This window comes from Crocuta crocuta, unplaced genomic scaffold (genome assembly GCF_008692635.1).
Source record: "Crocuta crocuta isolate KB4526 unplaced genomic scaffold, BGI_CrCroc_1.0 scaffold110, whole genome shotgun sequence".
Taxonomy (NCBI): Eukaryota; Metazoa; Chordata; class Mammalia; order Carnivora; family Hyaenidae; genus Crocuta; species Crocuta crocuta.
In genome coordinates, this window is record NW_027527386.1 from 1508956 (window position 1) to 1530326 (window position 21371).

General features: G+C 61.2%; 1 protein-coding gene across 1 annotated transcript in view; it reads right to left on the reverse strand.

Annotated features, from left to right (window-relative positions):
- The window catches only part of KDM4B (lysine demethylase 4B), an 86614-nt gene that overhangs the window by 25596 nt on the left and 39647 nt on the right, over window positions 1-21371 (reverse strand). The window contains 3 exon segments of the mRNA XM_077779841.1: window positions 208-404; window positions 14479-14616; window positions 18824-18927. Coding sequence (XP_077635967.1) covers window positions 208-404; window positions 14479-14616; window positions 18824-18927 — 439 coding nt within the window.

Consider the following 21371-nt stretch of genomic DNA (forward strand, 5'->3'; position numbering starts at 1 on the left):
GGTGGATGGGGGGAAAGCAGAGGGAGTGGAGGAGGGGGGACGGGGTAGAGAGGGAGGAAGGGGAAGGAAGAGGAAGATGAGAAGGAGGGAGGAGAGCGGTCAGGGACAGCCTGCAGCTGCCAGCCGGGTGCAGAGTGAGAGCGAGAGTCACTTACGGTCGCCACCAGGGCTGGGCAGGGCGCAGCGGCTCGTCTGCTGGTGACTCACCTGCGCAGGAGCTTGGCCTTGAGCGAGGCCCGAGAGGCGCTCCAGGTGCTCAGCTCCGGGCTGCTCAGGGCCGTGGGCCGAGTATGGTCGAGCACGGTGAGGTCCTTGCCTTGCTTCCACAGCTCGTACCGCTCGGGCTGCAGGATGCGCACAAAGACGTCCATGGAGATCTTGACCATGTCCTTCCGGCACGTGCACTGTGGGGGAGGGGGGCAGGGAAGATCGGCTGAGCTCCTGGCCAGCAAGCTGAACAAAGGTGGGGTGAGCCCAGCCCAGGTGGAACTGCTACCTCCAAACAGGAAATGGGACCTTTCTGTCCCAGGTGTAAGGCCCAGGCCCGCCTCTGTGGGGTCACGGCCACTGCCCAACACACGGCCCAGGGAGGGGAGAGGAGAGCAGAGCATCTGTGGGGGCCCCGGACGTCAGCAGGGCGTAGAGACACAGCTCAGGAGCTCGAGGCCACAGGGGTCCGTGTTCCTGCGGCTGGGTTGGCTCTAACCCAAATCCCCCTCGTGTGGGACACACGTGTCCCCAAGTGGGTAAGAACGCAAGGGGAGCGTGCCTCCCAACACCAGTGACCCCACAGGTTAGGAAGAGGGGAGAGCCGTCAGTCCCAAAAGGCTCAGAGAGAAAAAGGAAACCCAGAGCGGCGCCCAAGGACGCACACAGGCCTGGCCCAGTCTCTGCCTCGGGGGTCTGGGCAGAGGAAGCCAGGACCCGGAGGCTCAGCGGCTGGCCCCGGGGTGGCGAGAACTCAGACACAGTGGCTGGCTGAGGAGGGTTGGCACGGTGTGCCGGGAGGACTGGACGAGTGCTGTGGGGACCAGAGGGTCCTTTGTGTCTGGGAGCTTCGGGCACGGGGCAAACAAGTGTGGCGAAGGCAGAGGCTGAAACGGCGCCTCTCTTGCCCTTCCTGTGCTGTCTAGACCCGCCTGAACGACTCCCACGTGCCACCTGCTCCCGGGGGCCCTCCTCCTCCATGTCACAGCATAACCCCCAAGGCTGGGCACTGCACAGCAGGCAGCCAGGTGTCCCCGGGACACATAACACCCCAGGGAGCCATTGACCAGAAAAGCCAGCTACGGGTTCTGGAAGCCGAGCTCTGGCTGTTGAGCCAATGACCTTCCTCTGTCAGCAGGAGGGGTGCAGGCAGCCCCGGTCTCCTACTTACCTGTGGGATAAGACCAAGACGGGGCTGGGCAATCACCCTACTGCAAAAAGGGAGGGAGACGGAGGGGACGCTGGTCTAGGGCTGGCCCGGCAGACTGTCCACCGAGGGCCCGGCAGGGAGTAGTTTCAGCTCTGCGGGCTACAGTCTCTGCCACAGCCTCTCGGCTCTGCTGCTGGGGCTCAGAAGCATCACAGAGTTAGGCCCTGGAGCAGGCGGCCTAGGGGGCCCCAGGGGGCGGGCGTGACCCCGGGGTGCTGCACCTGCATCTGTCTAAAGCGGACATGGTCTTGCCCCCTCATGGGGACACACACCTGGGACACGCCTGTGCTGAAAGCCCTGACAGGAGGCTGCAGGGCAGCCACCCTTGGGGGACATATGTGCCCAGGGACACCTGCACTACAGCCCCTGTCGCTCGGACTCTGAAGTTCTGCTCGGAACTCCCGCGGCCCCTCTTTCTGCCTCCCAGGCAGACAGGCTTAGGAGAAGCCCATTTCCAAAGCTGAAGCTTAAAACTATTTCCATTTTAACCTCACGTCTCACCCTTTACAACAGTATTGCCATCACTGCCACTTTCACAGCGAGAAGAAGATATAACTGAATCCGGGTACTGTGCACCCTCCCTTGCAAGCTTCCTGGATCTGCTCCAGAAGCGGTGAGGGTTGAGGATTGAGGTGGGTGCCCTGGGGCTGCAGGAGGGACTTCGGGAAGCGCCCAGAGGAATTTCCTGCTGCCCCAGCCCCCACCCTGACTCCTCCCGGATCCAGGACTGACTTGGGGACAGCAATAACCTCGCCACGCTGCGCAGGAGGGAATATTTATGGACAGGCGATTCCCAGCAAATGCAATTCATTTAATGAAAAACTGTGCAGGAGAGAAGGGCTGGCGGTGTAATCTGGCTTCGGAGTGGCGGGAGCACAGATGGTGCCCGTGTTTCAGATTCCTGGCCCGCCAGCGGCCTCCCCAGAGTCACCATCGACGGCGGCTTAAGGGATTTGTATCGAGTGGCTTTGCAATTGCTTTTCCTTAAGTAATTACAAAAAGCACCTGTGTGCCCCACGGAGGGGGACACACAGATGTGCCCCACGGAGCACTGCCCGGTGGCCTGGAGCCCGGCCCACGCAGCTGCACTCATTCTCTGCAGGTGCTAGCTGCCGTGGGCATGTCACTGGCAGGGGCAGGGACCAGGGCACACGGGCATCCAGGGAACAAGCAGCGGGACACAGGGGGGAGCGACAGCCATGGGGATTTAGGACACGGCCATGTCACCCCACAATGGGGCAGCCATGAACCCACGGCTCCCATCAGCCCACCACACGGGGAGACGCGGCTGCTAAGGCCTGCAAACACACCCCAGCTCTTCCTCACAAGCAGTTTCCCGGGGTGAAGGCGCCAGCCCCCCAGCAGCCCTCCTGGGACCTTCAGGCAGCGCTGTTCGTCTGTGGCCGGGAGCACGTGCAGAGGCTCTGTGCTGCAGGGGTGACGTGGGAGAGGGCCCGGGGCAAGAGCTTCAGGACGGCCTCTGAGCAGGGCCCGTGGAGGGCGGCCCGCAGCAAATGGCTCTGTTTGTCTTCCTCCTCCCCCTCTGGCCCCCACCCCACCCCCAAGCCTTCTGGGACACGCGCTGTCAAGATCTGCTGGAGTCCCTCAAGCTGACAGTCCCTGCTGCTCTCACATTAGCACCCCAAGTGAGAGGCCCCCCGTCGGCGCCGGCGACAGAGCGTGTGCTCTCAAGAGAGCTGGCCATGTCATCAGCGTCTGATGAGAAATGGGGCGTGGATGGGGGGGGTGTGAGGGGCCCCTAGAGGCCCGAGCCCACCCCAGGGTCCCTGGTACCACCGTCAGGGCATACAGCCCTCAGCCACCAGCACCAAGTGTGGAGGGGCTCTGCGCGGAGCGAGGCTGGGTCACTGCGGCGCTAAGTGGCCCGTGTCCTGCCCAGATTGGCCAAGGCAGGTGGCTGGTGATTCCATTCGTGCCAAGAGGGGCCTTCTGGGAACCGAGGAGAAAGCAAAGGCAAGAGGCAGGGCACTGGGGTGTGGGAGGGGGAGAGAGGCTCATTGCGGGGCGGGGTCCCCCCTCTGCCAGCCTCGACCCAACGGTCTGTCCCCAGACAGCTGCATCACCTGCGGGCCCCACCCCGGACATGCCTGCCTGCCTGCCTGCCTTGGGGTCGGCCTCTGGTCCACAGCATGGGGACCCGTTCAGCACGGGCTGTGGCCCTCGCCCCCTTCCCAGGCTCCTGTGGCTTCCGCCCTCTCTCTCACACCCTCCATCGGCCTGCTGGCAACGAAGACGCACGGCGTGGGCTGGGGCAGGTGGACACCTGGTGGGAACGGGGTTCCCTGATGACGCCTCGTACGGAGAGGGGCCCGACGGCCTGCACAGTGCTCGGGCCACAGCCGCGTGGGCTCTCCGACAGCAGGGTCGGAACATCCCACAGAGACCGCGTGGCCTGCAGTTCACGATCGGGTCCTTTACACAAAGTCTGCCGTCCCTTGAGGTATGGGGCACAGTGCTATGGACAGAGTTGTGTCTCCCACCCCAAATTCCTGTGGTGAAGCTCTAACCCCCAATAAGCCTGCATGTGGAGGTGGGGACATGAGTGGGTAATTACAGTGACACGAAATCCCCTCCTCCCCGCCCCATCCCTTCCCCACCTGCTCCATGCAAGGGCCCCACCAGAAGGCAGCTGCCAACAGACTGCCGCATGGCTCTCACCGGAGCCCTGCCCTGCGGGCTCCCCAGGCCCAGGCATCCAGTCTCCACAAGTGTGGGGAACACGTTCCCCATTGTTAACTGACCGCCACCCGCGCCGAGTCTGTGGTGTTGTGTTACAACAGCTTGAGGTGACCCACACGGATGTCCCCGCGAAGGCTTCCTATAGTCCTGGTTTTCACAGTGAGGAGAGCGGGCCACACACTGCCTACCACCCGCTCCCAGAATCCGGCCAAGAGCACCCAGGCTCTGTCGCCTCCGGGCCCCCTGCCTTCCACACGTGCAGCCCGGACTGGCCAATGGCCGTGAAAACACATCTGCCAGGGCCCGGGAGGTGCATTTCACCCACACTGGGGTCTGGGGGCCTGATGGACCCTCCCCGTGCTGTCCAGGGGCTCTGAGTCCCCTCCTAACAAGGACATCAGCTCCTGACCCGGAGAAAACGAGAGGCAAAGAGCGGGGGGGGGGGGGGGGTCTTTTTCCTCCCGTCTGTGGTGGCGGATTTTGCTCCTGAATCACCTAACAGCAGAAATGTCCCGCGTGCGCAGCTGAGGGACAGACCTCAGACGAGGCCCATGTTGCGGGACTGGCTTCCCTGGGCGACCCCCATCACCCCAGGGCTGACCTGGGCCTTCAGAACAGCAGACCCACAGCGGACGTGTGCTTTGTGGGCCTTTAATTTCTGAAGGCTTTAGATGTTTAAAAAGAAAGGCACCAGGGTGCCTGGGGGGCTGTCGGTTGGGCGCCTGACTTCGGCTCAGATCATGATCTCACAGTCTGTGGGTTCAAGTCCTGCGTCAGGCTCTATGCTGACAGCTCAGAGCCTGGAGCTGCTGTGTCTCCCTCTCTCTCTGCCCCTCCCTTGCTCATGCTGTCTTTCTCTCTCAGAAATAAATAAAACATTAAAAAAAAAAGAAGGAGAAGAAGAAGAAGAAAGACACCGATATTCGAATCTGCAGTTGAAGGCGTCAAAACCCAGAGCAAAATGATTTTGGGCCCGCAGCTCAGAAAGAGTCGGGTCCCCGGACGTGGACTACTGCGTGCTCGGAGCTGCAGAGACTAAGCTGTGAGGGTCCCTGCACGCTGGTCCCTGCCCGGCAGCGGCTCTCGCTGTAATGGGGGTGAACAGGCGCGAGGGGACAGGCACACACAGGGCCCTCCCCTCGTCCAGCCCCTCCGGTAATTGCTGGCTTTGACCAGATAAGCACCCTGGGTTGGGGGGGTGGGGGGCAGGCCTCAATGCCTCTGCACCCACCTGGGGCCTGAGTCTCAGGGACATCTCACCAGGGTCCCCGAGAACACTGGTGGGGGAGGCGAGGGGAGGGGACAGGAGAGGGCGAAGGCAGGAAGGCTGTGGCGGCAGGAGCCTCCAGGCCAGAACCCCACCAGGGCCCCGGCTGCTCTCTCCACAGAGCGCCCCCCCCCCCAGCCTGCGGTCACAGCAGCACAGGGCTCTGTCACCCCCCAGGGGACCGCTCCTGTCACAGAGCCGCGCAAGAGGCCGGGCATCTTGAGAGCACCAGCCAGAGGCTCAACATGAAGCGCTCTTGTCACCCCCCCAGACAACAAATGACGAGAGTTACGACTATGGGGGCTTGGGGGCCCCGGGCCCAATGTGAGCACCAACCTGGGAGCAGGGAGGCCGTCACCCCAGAGGGAGGCCTGACATGTCAGCTCTCCGGGGACCTGCCGCTGAGCCTGAGGAAGATGAGAGAGCAGGACAGGGAGGAGGTCGGCCTGCTTATGAGCAGGGGCCGCGAGCGGAGACAGACGGGCTTCTCTCTGGAGTGTGAACGCATGGAAAACTGGCAGATAGTCAGGCTCAGAGTGGGTGGCCCTCGGGGCCCAGCAGCCCTCGGCTCAGGCTGTGTGGGCCGTGGGGGACAGGGGACAGGCTCAGAGGCCCCTGGCAGCAGGGACCCCCCAAACCACCACCAACACGAGACTCGGATGACAACCGAGCTCCACAACCTTGACTCCAGCCCTCCTTCCCTCCCTCTCTGGGCTGGAAAGCAAAATACACTCAACCTTCTGGTAGGAGTCTGAAAGGCCCCTGACCACAGCGGAGCACACAGCCAGCGGGGGGCACCGAGTCTGTCCCAGCGGATCCGGGGCTCCCGTGCAACTCTCGCTGGCTGTGTGGAAAGCATCAGCCCGGGCCCAGAAGTGCACCCTGTGTCCTCCTCGCTACAGAGCCGGGGAGGGGACAGAATATCACTGTGACAAACCCTTCTGAGGGCACGCTGCAGGGGTGTTAGATGAGATGATGCGGGCAAAGCCTCCAGCCTGGGGCAGGCAGGTCAGCCAACATCAGTGCGTTTCTGATCATAAAACCAGACCCCTTCCTAGTCCTCCAGCCCCTCCCCCCGCGACACTGAGACGGTTCTCTGCACCCGAGCCATCAGCCTGGCTCCTGGTTCCCACCTCCGGAGGAACCCCCAAACCAACTGCACGCGGAACGACCGAAAACACGCAAACCGCTGTCTTTCGTAAAGTATTAAAATACCGCTAGAAGCGAGACAGGCCTTGAACACTGTGGGCAAAAGGAGGGCTCTCCCCTGTGCCAACCCACTGGTGGCCCCCCCAACACCTCCACGGCCTGCCCTCGCTGAGCTCAAGGCCACACACCCCGCTCTCGCTGGCGGGGTCCCGGGGTCAGCACCCCCTCTGTCTCAAAGCCTGGGCCACGCTCCACAGGTCTCCATGGGCGGGACTTCAGACACGACCTCCCCAAGCTGCTCCTGGGGCTCCGGGGGGAGCGAACGCACAAAACTCCATGTGCCTGACAGCTCCCAACGGGCGCAGGGGCCCTGAGCACCCACAATCTGGGGGCCAGGATGTGCCATGTGCAGCAGGGTGGGCCCCACCAGAGGAGAGCGAGGCACCATCTCGCTAGCAGCCGCTCACCTTCTGAACACAGACAGCTCAGAGGAGACTTTGGGGACTGCGACTGCTAGCACTTCATGGGGTGCAGACCCACGAAGGCCAGGGGAGTGCAGGACACCCGTTCCCTTCCCCCACGTCCCACCCAGAGCACCTGCTGCACCCACTCTCCTATGCCCCCTTTCAGAATGTTCTCCATGTACCAACACAACACAGATGCACTTTTCTTTTCAGACAGAGGACAGCCCACGATCACTGTTCACACCTGCCTTCCCCCCGGGGTCCGTTTTTGGGGAACGCCCCAACTGACACGTGAGGAGCTGCCTCCCCTCTCCCGTGGGCAAATGGCATCCCAGCGCCTGGGTGGCTCCTCACACGTGTAGGCGTCTAGGTTCTTTCCAGTCTTCTCTGTACTTAAGAAGCCCCCATATACAGGGGCGCCTGGGGGCGCAGTCGGTTGAGCATCCGACTTTAGTTCAGGTCATGATCTCACGGTTCGTGGGTTTGAGCCCCACATCGGGCTCTGTGCTGACAGCTCAGAGCCTGGAGCTGCTTCAGACTCTGTGTCTCCCTCTCTCTCTGACCCTCCCCTGCTTGTGCTCGGTCTCTCTGTCTTTCTCAAAAATAAGTAAACACTAAAAAAACAAAAATAAAAACAAAATTAGCTCTTTAAAAAAAAAAAAGAACCTGCCATATACTAAGGTATGTTTCCAGAAGATGAGACTGGATCCTACTCTTCCGGCTCTCTCTACCCCATGTGGGTACAAGTCCACAGTCTTTAAGATGCAGATTCTGATTTAAACCAACCAAATGCTCAGCCGTCCCCTCCTGGGCCTCCCCCCACAGAAGGTTTCGGCCTGCCCCTCCCCCCTGTGCTACCAGGGCACGCAGCCAGCAGGAACCGGGGTCCCCCAAGGACCTCCCTGCTGAGGGGAAGACTATTTATACTGCTGGAAGTCAGGTGGGGGAGGGCCTGGGGGGGAGGGGACATTTGGACCCAAGGGTCCCGCTCCAGGCCAACAGGGCCGGTGGCCTCCACGGAGACCCGTGTCACGACCCCAGCTGCCCCAGGCCCCATTTGCTCCTGGCATTCCTGACTGGCCGCTCATGCTCTGATCTGTGCTGGGCCCCATGGGGCACAGAGACACCTGAGCCCGATGGCTGGTCACAGCCAAGGTGGAGGTGTCAGGCAGGACCCACAGCAATGAGAAGAGGCACCCCTTGCTGGGGGTCCCAGCAGTGGGTGGTCTGCCCGGGGCGGCCCCAGAACACACGGGCGGCCCTGGGAACGACAGGAACACACTAGACCGGGAACACACTAGACAGTACGAGGCCAGGCTGCCTGGAGCCGCAGAGACTTGTTAATAGCTGCCTTTCCCCCCAATTTAAATAGCACCGAGCTTTAATCAGCGGCCATCTCTTTTTAAAACATTGAAGAGACATTAGAGTCTGCTCATGTAAAAGAGCAAAATGGGATGGAGAAGATGCAGCGCCGGCCTAAAGAGGAAATTATTAAACATGTGGTCCAGTGAAATCATCTACGTAGATAGTGTGCGTACCCAGGGGCCCCGCGCTTCCCGCTGAGGCACTGGCGCCAGCACCCGGGCCGCCAGGAACTGGGGGGAACACGCAGGGTTGCGCCAGGCCCGGCGGGCAGGTGGGCAGCCACGGGCCACAGGCCAACTGTGGCCTGCCCGGCCACCTCCAGCGCGCACGAGGACGGGCACCCTCAGAAGCAGCCAAGCCCGCAGTGAGGCCAGGCCAGCGAGGGCTCCCTGTCCCCACAGAGCCACGTGTCCAAACCCACACGCCACCCTCCACCTGGCCAGGCAACCGACGAGCACGCTCCTTCCAGAGCACTCGGGCCCACAAAGCGTTAAACGCCCAACGACAGGCAGAAACGCAGCCTTGGAGCCCCCATCTGCTCGTGACGGCTCACAGACACCGTGGCCCCCCGGTTCCGATGTAATTACCAGCGCTGCAGTGAGAGACATAACAAACCAGTTCATTAGGAAATCCGCTGGAAGTTCTCGGAAGCGCTTCATAAACAGAACAATTAGGTGCATGGCTCCTGGGGCTCCCCTCGGTTCTCGGGCGAGGCTGCCTCCTGCGGACCCCACAGTCAGCCAGGCTGTCACGGTTGCTGACCTTGGACCCAGCACAACTCAGCCCCAGAGGTCAGGCCTCCAGCGACACACCTCCCCCCTTCGCTATAAAGAAACCCTCACCGACTGTCACTGTCATCTCCAGGGCCCACCTGTGTGACCTCTGCCTCCTGGGACAGCCCGGACAGCCTTCCTGTCTGTCTGCAGCCTGGGCCCCCCCGTCTCCCATTCCAGCATGGTAAGACCGATAAACTGGGTGCTCCGTGCCAGGCGCTTCCCAAGAGCACAGGCACCACACTAACAGGCCACAGAGGAGGATGCCACGTGCAGCTGAATCTCAAACAAGACTGAGAGGCCTGGGGGCCGTCCTCAGCTCCTGTACGACTGTAACCCCCAAAACATCTGCACAGGGAAAAGGAGAGGGTGACAGGAAGCTCCGGGAAGGAGCGAGGGGAACACACATTTCCCAGGGCAGTTTCCTGCGAGCCCCGCGCACCTGCCTGGCCAGCGCCACAAATCACAGGGTCACCAAGGCGCAAAAGGGCAGGTGCCCGGCCCACCTCCAGCCCGGGCTGCCCCCCTGCAGCCCCCTTCCCCATGTCTCCACCCTCACCCCTCACCCCTGCCTCCTGCCCCGGCCCCTCGGGCTTCTGGATAATCGCTGTGGCAGGCGGCATCCTCACCAAAACAGGAGGCACCGACCTAAATGAGGCGGTTCCCGGTTTACGGTAACGAAGACGAACGTGTTCTAGGCTGGGGTTTCAGAAGGGGTCCCTCACTCTGCAGGCAGGGTGCTCCTGGGGGCCCTCTCCCCTCTTCCACATGCCACAGAAGCCCCCCTCCCATAGATTCCTCTGGAGGTGGGGGGGCGGCCTCCCGAGAGCTGCTGGAAACTCAGGTCAGTGACCCAGGCTCCTCCTGGCCATTTGAACCGGGTTTTGAATCTCTCTCGCTCTGTTTCATCTGAAGGAGGGGAAGGAGAGGTGGTCTGCACAACCTCAATGCGGGGGAGAGCCCCTTGCTGGCTCCGCCCAGGGCCGCCCACTGCGGGAGCAGCCGGTGGAGCTAATCCAACTCGGCGTGCAGCCCTGTAGGACTAATTCGAGTTCAGACCCAGGAGGGGCGGTGCGGGCACATTTATCTTCTCTGAGTGAAGCTGCTGCATCCCTCTGATCTCCCCTACAAAGCCTGCCCGGCTGAGCAAGTGCCCAGGGAATTCTGCTCCTAGAAATGGAGCACAGGCCTCAGGAGGCAACGAGGCCACCCCAGCTGAGCCCTGGAGGCCAGCCAAGAGGAGGAGGCCACCAGCCTGCAGGGACGCCTGAGGGCGGCGGGTGCACGCCCTCAGGTGGGAGGGAGACAGGAAGGAAAGGCACCAGTGCTCTGGGCTCAGCCCTCTTGCTGCCGTGACCTTGGCAAAGTCACTTCACCTCTCTGGCCCTCAGAGGAGATCAGCCGGAGGCAGGGCGGTGCCATCGGTAAAGCTGGAGATGGAGACGGAGGAAACAGATGGAGGAGAGAGCAGAGGAAAGGGGGACACAGCGCTACCTCCCGGGAAGGGGGGGTCGCCGAGGAAAGGCAGGGCTCTCAGCAAAAGCAGCAAAAGCAGCAGCACGTGTGACCCAGGAGGGGTGGGGGCGGCTCCCTGCAGGAGGAGGAGGGGACCCTCCTAAGCACAGCAGGCCTCAGGACGCTGTCTGCCCGTGACATTCTACACTCCCTTTGCTTCAGGCCTGGCGGGGGAGAAGGGACGCTGGGGCTCGACTGAGTGACCCCGTTCTGGCCTCTTGGCCGGTTTGGCTGATTCCCATCATATAAGACAAATGACCAGAACCGCCAGGAACACAGCCTTTCCCTCCAGGGGCTGCAGGCCACGTAGGGGGAGGCACCTGGGAAAGGCGAGGCCGCCCCTCCCACCTCTGAAAAACTACACTTGTTTGTACAAAAAAGTTGTAAAAGAAAAACGCAGCAACATTTTGAGAGAGTTTTTAAGGGACCCAAATCCCGCTGCGTGGAGCTAACACCTAGCAACGTTTGGGCCACCCCGCCCTAGTCCTGCGCATCCACACAGTGGGTTCTGCATTTGTCACTCAAAGTGCGGGGCCCATCTTTCCCCCTTGCTGGGGGGTGGAGCCAGCAGGAAGTCCCCTCCACCCTGTCCCTGCAGTCACTGCCTCTGCCTCAGGGAGTCCCAGCCCTGACCCTTAGGGACTCAGGGGTCTCTGCTCACCCTGGCCCCCAGCTGTGTTCTCCTTAATTACACGGAAGCCTGGCCATTTTGGCTGGCAGTGCACTGGGGGGGGGGGGGGGGANGGGGGGGCAATCTCCCTCTCTGCTCTGGCCCAGAGGAGGCCCAGGCCCAGTCCTACACCCACGCGACCAGAAGCCAGGGAAGTGAGGGGTCACATCTGCTGCGCCTCTGTGACGGGCTGTGTGATCCATGCATGGTGGCAGGACTCAGGGACAGAGAGACAGGCAGTGTCTTCCCGCCCACCCCCCACAGCGCGGGCCTGGGAGGGTCCAGGCTCCTCCTGCACGCTGGTGGCTGGTGAAGCTCAGTGCCAGCAACGTGGCTCAGGAAGGAAGACCACTGAGGACAGCAAACACCAAAATACCACGTTGACTTGCCGGTGAACCCAGGGCAGCTCGACCTTCGGGGGTGAGGGGACAAGGGGGTAGGGAGGCTACAGGGTAAGCACTGCCAGTACTGCCAGCCTCACAGGCCAGAGAGCAGACCTTGGCTCCAAGGCCACGGTGCTGGCACTGTTCCGGGCCAAAGCAGCCAGAGACAGTGTGTCAATGAATGGGCGTGGCTGCGTGCCAATAAAACTTTATTCATAAACAGGAGTTCTGAGTCTCATTAAAGTGTGTTGCATATTCTCCTTGTGATTTCTTTTTTGTGCAACTCTTTAAAACTTTAAAAACCCTTCTCAGGTGGCAGAACACACAAAAACAGTCCGCCAAATGTTCCCTGTGGGCCCTGCTTTGCTGACCCCTGCTCTAGAAGGAGAAAGCACGTGGATACCTGAAATTCAGCGGCCAGCCAAGTGCAAGAGCTGGGCTTCTAAGGTGCCAGCATGGAGGCAGCAGGAGATAGGAGGAAGAAGCTGAGAACCAAGTGAGAAGTCTCTAGAATCTGGGAAGTGGGAACGCTCCTCCCTGGGGCCTGAGGAAGGGGTTGGCAGGAACGGGGCCAGGCAGAGACAGGGGTGGGCAGCACAGTCAGGCGGGGGAGGCCCTTGCTTAGATGATCCTCGGGTCCTCCTCCCCCAACCCCACTCTCCATTCCCTAAAGCGTGGCCAAGGACGAGCAAGTCCCTGAGACCCTTCTGGCCTGAACACTCTCCCTGCACCTCCAGGTCCCGCCTCAGACACATGTCAGTGGTCACCTGTACGCCCGGCCGCCTCTCCTGCCTGGACTGGACTCCTGATGGGGCCGCAAAGCTTGTAAGAGGCCAAAGCTGCCACTCCACTCCCCTGTCAGAAAGCCCGAGAGCGGACGTCTAGGACCACAGAGCCTGACACCTCCTGGTGGGACCCCTGGCCTTCCTGGCCCGGGGCCAGGTGGCTGGGGTGGCCCCGCAAGGGAGCCTGGCTTGGGGGACCCAGCCACCCGCCAGAAACCTGGCCCGCGCAGAGCACTGCGCGCCACTGGCTCAGTAATTTCACGCTACGCCGCCTGGCGATGTAAGCGTGGAGGCCCGTCTATGGCAGCACCTCCCAAATGTCACTTGCTTGTGAATGCGTGGCTGAACCCGAAATTGCTTTTAATATCCGGGCGGCCTCTGCCGGCCTCACTGCAGCCCCAGCTCTGACAGCGCCGCCGGGACAAGCCTGCAATCTGGCCCAGATCTTACAACTCAATTGCGACTCACACTGCGGCCGGCCCCGGGAATTCTCCAGTGCAAATCCATACGCCCACACGGGATGTTTGATCGCTCCTTTACATCAGGAGAAAGAGTCCCGGTGCTCACACAGCGAGGACCACGGTCTCTGCCAGAGACCCCCTCCCTCATCGGTAAAAATCTCGACTTCAACCCCAAAGGGCCTTTCCAGACTCCTTCCTACAAAGCCGCGTCCGGTTCTAAACTGCACTCACACCGTGGAGCCAGAGACAGGGGTAGTTAGAAGAGCAAAGGTTAGCCAAGTCATCCAGACCTGAGCTGCCGCCAGAAGAACTACGTGATCTTTGTTTTTCTGGTCTCCACGTTCAAACGGTAAAAGGAAACAGGTGATATTTTGTTTAACCCAATCTATCTAAAAACATCATCTACATAACCAGCGTGAACCAAGTATTTGTGCCCTATTTCTTGTCCTTGGTTCCTCAGAGCCTCGGACGGCGTGCGTGTCACCCTCACAGGTCACGGCCACGACGCCCACACACAGCAGTGGCCGCGCACTGGTCACCACTGGGTCACCACTTCTGGATCTGGTGGGAGATGCACCGTCTGCCCTGGTCCTGGGCCCCGACTTGGAACTTGCCGCCACGCAATTCCTTGCGGGAACCCCCAGGCTCCAACTTGGGAGCTGGTGGGATGTACCCCATTTTCATGCTGCACGAGCCCCGCTGGAGGGGGCTCTCCTGTGCCGGGCACCCCTGTGCTAGGGAGCCGCCATGAGTGACCGGCCCGTCTGCAGCAGACAGAGGCGGAGGGGCCGAGACCCTGGGCCAGAGCCGAGTCCAGCCCGACGGGAGAAGTGCAGCGTCTCCTGCAGAGGGCGGGACAGGGGCCTCGGGCCTCGGCGTCGATGGCAGGCCTGGGAGGAAGGCCCTTGGGTGGAGCAGCCGTGAGCCCACCTACAGCCCCTCTGGGCTGCCTGCCCTGCCACTAACTAGGGGGTCTGCAGTTCACAAGCCCCGTGTGTGTCCCGTCCCCGGGGCCCCTAGATGGAGCAGAGGGAGCTCATGGGGGAGGGAGGCAGACCCGAGCCCACCCTGTGCCCAGCAGCCCCAGGGAATCTGCCACTCTTCGAGCGGTCAATCGAAACCACACAGATGGGTCTGTGTGAAGCCAAGGGCATTTGAGAACGAGAACTCAGTTCAGATGTCAAATCTGTCGGCCAGTGATCAGCTCTCTTAGAGTAGAGCAGGAAATCCCTGCGAGGAGACTCCCAGGCTTCAGTGACCTCCACAGAGAGGCCGGGCCACCAGGAAGCCCTCGGGCCCCAACAGTAGAGTCTGCCAGGAGGGAGAGCCCTGGGCCCCAGGTCCCGGCTCTAGGCTGCCACGCACCCACCCACCTGCCCCAGGCCTCCTCCCTGATTGTTCCAGAAACACATCCAGATGGAGAGGCCGGGACACACTATATAAATGGAGGCTGCCCCGGCCCTGGTCCGTGGGAGCGGGCTAAGCGGGGCCGACCGCGCGGACCCTGTCACGGCCTTGCGGATGCTCACCTGGCTGGCCACCTTGCCGTAGTCAATCCACCGCAGGGTGGCGAAGTTGGTGGACTCCGCACAGTTGAACCCGTGATTGAACCCAGCATGGTAGCCATAGGGGAACGTGATCATGAACTCGCCGGCCTCCTGTGTAATCTGAGGAGGGAAAGGGACAGGTGAGCGTGGAGCCCAGAGCTGAGGGGCGAGGCCAAGTGAGGGACGGCATTTACTGCTCGGCTCACCTCCCAGAAGCCACGCTGGCCCAGGCCGGGCTGGTGGCAAAGGCCACCAGGAGCCACCGCCAAGTACCTCAGGGGCACGGAGCCAGGACTTCCCAACGAGTGCCAGGGAGCCCCGACTTCAGGAGTGAGTGGGGTTCTGCCCGCTGGAAGCAGCCTAACTGCCCGGGCTCCAGCCGATTCCCCACATGGTTTACACGGCAGGCATGGCCGTGACCAGGAGAGCTCTGCTGTAGCCCGCTGCTCACCAGGGCCCAGGCGGGGCCCCAAGGTGACAGACACTCTCTGTTTTTTGTGGGGTGGGCGCTTGTGCTTGGGTGGCTCAGTTGGTTGAGTGTCCGACTCTTGGTTTCAGCTCAGGTCATGTTCTCAAGGTTCATGGAATTGAGCGCTGGATCAGGCTCTGTGCTGAAAGCATGGAGCCTGCTTGGGATCCTCGCTCACCACCCCTCCCCCACTCACTCTCTCTCTCAAAGTAAAGAGTCTTTACAACTCTCTAGACAACACAGGCAGCTATGCCTCTGGGTGCTCTCAGCTGCAGGGATGGAAGGGCCTCCCGGTCTGGAGGCAGGTGGCCGTGTCCCATCTGCCGTCCACTGTGAGACGTTCCGATGCAGCACGGGGGCCGGTGAGGACGTGCAGAGCACTGAACAAGTACAGGGTCTTTCTTGCCCTTGGGAGGAAAGACCTCCAGCTGCTCGCAGAAAAACATTCCTGGAAAATGACCCGAGTCCTCCGGCCCTCGTAAGAACAGGGTTCATCCCTCATATCCTGGGAAGTGGCTCCTTCCAAGTGAGGTCAAAGAGGCCGGAGAAACACATTATAACGCGTTATAAGTGTGTTATAAGGCCACAATGTCATGGTCGGAACTCTGTCAAATGAGCTGAATGTTTCTAGACTATTCAAATGGTCTGATCCGACCTCTGAAACAGATCCCCAAACCAAGGAGCTGGGGGTGCGTGATGAGGGAGAGGGCCCACGTGAGCCCAGACAGGCTTCTGGAGCCTCCGAGCCCAGGCCTGGAGGAAAAGGTGGGGGCTGCAGCCGCACCCCTGCCTCACTCCACATTGCGGGGGGGCACTGAGCCCATCGGCACATGCCCCAAAGGACGAGTGATGCACAGGAAGGAGGACAAGTCCCAGAGCGCGACGGGCAGGGCTGCTGGCCCACTGCACGGATGTGGACGCTGAGGCTGGCAGCGAGGGAGGGGCCGTCTGGAGCTCTGAGTAACTGGCGCCCCAAACAGGAATGGACCCGCCGGGAGGCCCCTGCCACCCACAGTCCCCAACCTGGGACATGGGCCACCGTCACTGAGGGCTACACTTCTTTCTAGGGTTTCATTCGGCGGCTTCGCTCAGGCTGTGCTCCTGCGTCCGACTCTGTCCTCACTGTGTCTTCGAGGTCCCTTATCCCTTCTCGCTCCTCAAGGGCACCCCTCCGTGTGGACGCACCGCTGTTTGCCCATCGGTTCTGCTGATGGCGGACGCTGGGCTGTTCCTGCTCTGGCGAGTCCGGCCGCAGGGGGCGCTGTGCTCCCGGCTTCCATGGGCGCGAGCTTGCGCTTCCGCGAAGTCTCCAGGCAGCGGCAGGAGGTAAAGGTTCCCAGGCCTGGGGCCCTTCTGCAGCAGCAGCGGTGTGAGTGTGGGTTTTCCACCGTCCCTGCAGGTGGGCTACGGCACCTCCCAGTGGTTTCCGCCTCCTCTCCAAGGTCTACAGGTGCGTCCGGGTCCTTCTGCCCCTACTTACGCAGCTGTTCACTTCTCTACTGTAGCTTCGGAGAAGTTATCGAGCTTGCTGATCTTTATTTATTCCTCCAGAGAGAGAAGTAGAAATTGCTGGGTTCATTTAAGTAGCCCATAAGAAGTCAAACCCTGAGGGGGTGGGGGTGGAGCAGGAGATTGGGGGCAGAAGACTTCCAGAAGCCGACCACAGAGTCAAAAATCAATCAAAACCGACACAGCCTGGAGAAAAGCCAGTCCTTAAGACACGAAGATATTTTTCTTTTCAAGTAATGAATTGCACCAATCAAGGGAAGTCAGTATGCATTAAGTTATATTTTTAAATTCCTGTCCAAGTGACAGGCATGTGGGGGATGAAACGCACGCATGGCGGGAGGTGGGAGCGGAGAGAGAACACCCAGGGTCCCCAAGGCCCCAGCAACCCCCCTCCCAACATCCACAGCCAGGATTTTCTGGGCTGCTTCCTGCCACAGGACCTTGTGAAATGGGTTGCAGATAAAATTTAGAGATTTTTTTTTTTTTAAATACTGATTACTGATTTTATCTTTTTTTTTTTTTTTCTGAGCTGACCTTGGACAGAGCCATCTCACTCTTCCTCCAAGCCTACACCTGCTCCCCTCCATCCCTCCCTCCACCAGGCCCGCAGGTGTGGGGGTGGGGGGCTCTCTGCAGGGTCCCCATGTGGGGAGGTGCCCCAGGCAGACTTCAGAACCCTGCTCTCCCCACCGACCCCTCCAGAGCCCACGGCCCAGGGCAGATGCGCACCCAGGGAGGATGGCAAATAGATTGTGTTCCCGTCACCGAGCTCCACATCTCAGTGGCTTGTCTCCAGCTCACAGTGTCTGTCCTCCGTCACAGCCATCAACCTCATCCGACAGTAAAGGAGAAAGCAACAGCAAGGCAGGAAGCAGGGAAGGGAACGGCAGCCACAAGCGCCAGTCATGGAGAAAGCGCAAGTTCAGCTGTTTCCTCGAGCTCTCGTGGAATAAACGAGGAAGTCCATGGCAGATTACAGAAATACATGCTTTTAATTATTAAAAAGCTCTGCCATTGATCTGCTTTTTCTTCTAGAAGTAAATACCATTATGAAGATTTAGAAGTGGCGTGTGGGAGTCATTCCCCCCAGGGCTGCCAGGAATTCAGATGAGGACCCTGATGGGCATTCATCTGGAGCCCGACGCCGCTCCCTGCAGGCCTGTGGACAGCAGGCGGGGCTGGACCAGGGGGGAGGGGAGCCAGCCTCTGAGGGTCGGCAGACGCCCTGGGCCAGTAGGCCAGTGCCCACACGGACAGTGACGCAAGGGACAGGAGGGTGCCCACCAGCCGACCCCTCCAACTGGCATCTCTCCAGGAGCACCGGGAGAATGTTTCCCACAAAGCATGGAAAGCACGTACTTCTCACTCTGCGAGCAGCGCCGGGTCCGTCCGCAAGGCTCCTGGTGGCCAGCGGTGTGCGAACGGGGAGGGGAGGAGGGGGAGGCATGGCGAGACTGTGTCTCTCACAGCAGAGCACCCGCTGTCTGATGGGCGAGCCCGATGGGAAGAGCGAACCCCCGATCTGAGCACTGAGGCCGCGGGCGGTTTGACTGAAATGTCAGAAGCAATTTCTGAGTCGCTGACACCCGGGGCCAGAATGCGGCGTAAGGATCTGATGGCACAACTTGCTCAGGTGCCTGACAGTCGCTCTTGGAGGGAGACCTTGAGGACCCAGGTTCCCAGGAGGCTCCTCCTCCCCAGGCCGGCACTGGGTACCCAGCCCAGAGTCTGCTCAGGCCTCCCCGGAAGGTTCCAGGCATGTCCCTCTCGGGGAGGCGGGGCTAGGCAGTCCCAGGCACAGGGCTCACAACTGCTGCGCCCCACCTTAGGGCAGACTCCCCCCACTCCTCCCCTGCAGAGTCCCTGCCACCCAGATTTCCCAGCACCAGGCCTCATTCACACAGCCTGCGAGGCAGCCTCTGAAGCAGTAAATTGAATGAGTTCACAGTCTTCGTGCTGCTGGGGAGCCAGACAGTTCATCTCTAAACAGGTACTTCTCTCAAAGGGCTTGTCAGGCCCAGACATAGGGGCAAAGCTGGGGGCGTTGGGGGCGCCTAGAGGCCTGCCCGGTTCTCCAGGGGCTTCCTGGGAAGTGGGCAGGAGCCACCCCTCCCCTGCTGCGCTGACCCTGAAGGGCCCTGCTGGCAGCCACCGGCCACACTGGCCATAGGACTGGGGCTGGGAGGTAAGGGCAAGACCCCACTTGACTCCCTTCTCTTCCCATCCTCACCCAGAACCACAGCAGAGCTGGAAGCTGACTGCCCAGCCCCCTGCCAACCCCCAGCTTGCCAGTGTTCTAGAACCTTCTCAAGGAGTGAGAAGTCAGTTTCCCCAGCAGCACCTACGTACCCGGCTGAACGGGATCCCGTACTTCTTGAGTATGATGGGCGAGATGAGGGTCATCTTGTGCCGCAGGAAGGCGTCGCAGCCCTGGGAGCTCCCGGGGAAGAACCCTGCAGCAGAGAAGAGGGGCGTCGGCCTGACGGGCGGTGCTGGGGAGGCCTCTCTCTGGGCGGTGCGTACCTATCAGGCATGGAGTACACTGGCCCGGGCTCCGAGGGAACGAAACGCACAGGACCCTGTCGCGAAGCTGCTGGTGGACATGACAGCAGCCCCTCGGACCCCCAGTCAGGGAGCCCGGAGCCGGGGATGGGCCAGCTGTGTGATAGCGCGTGCCCTCCGAGTCACAGGTGGAGTGTGGGCAAGGGCGCTGCTGTGCAGACCTCCCCTCCCAATGGCCCCTCTCAAATAAAACCCACTGCATCGCAGTGGCACAGTCGCTCAGCCAGCACGATGGTGCAGCCCGGGGACAACATAGCAGGGGTGCTCACCGCCTGAAGTCACATGAGCAGCGCCCCCCACACACAATGGGATCTACGACAAAGGGGAAGAAGGGCCCCAGTGCGGGCATGGGCTCTGCCTGGGCTCTTTGCACACACGGTCCCCGCAGCAGGCAAGGGGACGCAGGCTCCAGCTGTCGATGGACCCCCGGAAGCCCTCAGTCTGGCGGGAAAAGGGCTGAGCAACCTGACCGGGCCTGCGGCCATGTCTCCACCCTGAGCATCCACGACCGCGAGGTGGTCTGAGTTCCTGTCGGGGGACACTATCTCAGGGAACACCAATCAGCGTTTAAAACGATGCTCGCAGGGGCACCTGGCAGCTCTGCCGTTAACCATCTGACCCTTGGTTTCAGCTTAGGCCATGATCTCAGGGTTTATGAGTTCAAGCCCTGTGTCAGGCTCTGCACTGACAGCGTAAAGCCTGCTGGGGATTCTCTCTCTCCCTCTCTCTGTCTGTCCCTCCACCCGCTCTCAAAATAAAAAAACAAAAAAACCCCATAAAGTGATGTTTGTCAATGTGCAGAAGTCAGACCGTCAGTTCTGCCTGCTTAGGAGTTGTGTTTAACTGACACACTTCGGGGACGTTTCCAAATCACTTGTTGGCTGAAGCTCAAATCAAGGACGTGTAGGCCCAGCAGTTAAAGAAAAGCTGGCCCCGGGACTGCCCGTAGAGGTGCAGGCTTCTCACCCAAACCATGATCGAGAGATGGCGCCGACTCAGTGACAAGCAGGACGGGTCACAGCAGCCGCAGGGGCTCCTGAGGTCCTGCTCCCTCCAGGACTGACCCTCAGGCACACCCGGCCCACTCAGGGACCCTTCCGGGAGCGGGAGCGACCCAGACCTTGGGCCCCCAGCCTCCAGGGAGCGCAAGTCCCCATGCAAGTCCCCATGGGCCGCCAGCTCGGGAGGGGGCACTCACGTGCACGCTCAACGTGTGCAGTAAGCCCGCGCTCGGGCCCCACCCCCCCACCTGCTGGAGCAGAGGAGGACTTCAAGTGACAGTGTCACAGTGTCGGGGGTGGGGGGCGGGGCGCCCACCAGCAAGGACAGGCTGCCAGGTTCTGGAAAGTGCGAGGGCTTACTGAATCCAGCAACTTTCCTCTGTGCTAAAAGCGTTTCAATTAGAGTTATGGCCCCTGCCGCCCGGCCCGCGGCCTCTCTGCAGTTCCTCTTTTTAATGCACAGTTTAAGTGGCTCTCATTAAAGCTCTAATAAAGGCACACATTTTAAGTGATTAGCACCAATAACGCGCCAACACATTAATGCTCTCTCCGTGGGCTCCACGACTCTCCCATCGAGCCCATTTGGAGCTCGGCTATTCATTTTCCATATTCATTGCAAACTCATTCCATCCATCTCAGTAACGGGAGTCTGTGATGCATGCCCCCAGAAAAGTTGGGAAGAGACACCGAGGAGGGCAGTGACTCACGTGCCCTAAAACCTCTCCCGTCCTCCCCCCCGAGGAGGGGGGCGCAGGCCTCAGCGAGGGGCGCAGCGGGAGGTGCGGAGCCATGCCCCCAGGGCAGACAGGAGAAACTTCCTGAGTCCACACTGGGCACAAAGCAACACGGGGGCGGGGGGAAGGGGGGCTCCCACTGGCCCCCCAGCTTCCGGCCCGACCCGGCCCCCTGAAGGCCCCGAGAATGGGAGCCAGGCCAGGTCCCCGGGCACCAGGGCCCCAGCCCTGGGAAGGGCGTGGGGAGCCGGCCCCACAGGGTCCCGCTTCCAGCTTTTCTGGGTGGCGCTCAGATTGCCCAGAACTTTTCTAGCAGAAAAGGCACAGAGAGGAAGGAGGCGCTGGGCATGGCTAACCGCAAACCCCAGGGAAACCAGGCCGGGCGATGCCAGCGCTGTGGGCACCGGAAGCTGCCCATGTGGGCCACTCCGTGGCTGTGTAGGCGTGGGAGGCCCATCCGTGGCCCCCTGAGATGTCCACGTCCTGCTCCCCAGTACCGGCGACTGCTGCCTTCAGTGTGGCAGGGGCTCCGCAGAAGGGACTAAGTGCAGGAGCCCAGGATGGGGGGGCGACCCCGTGTCACCACAGGGTCTCCACAGG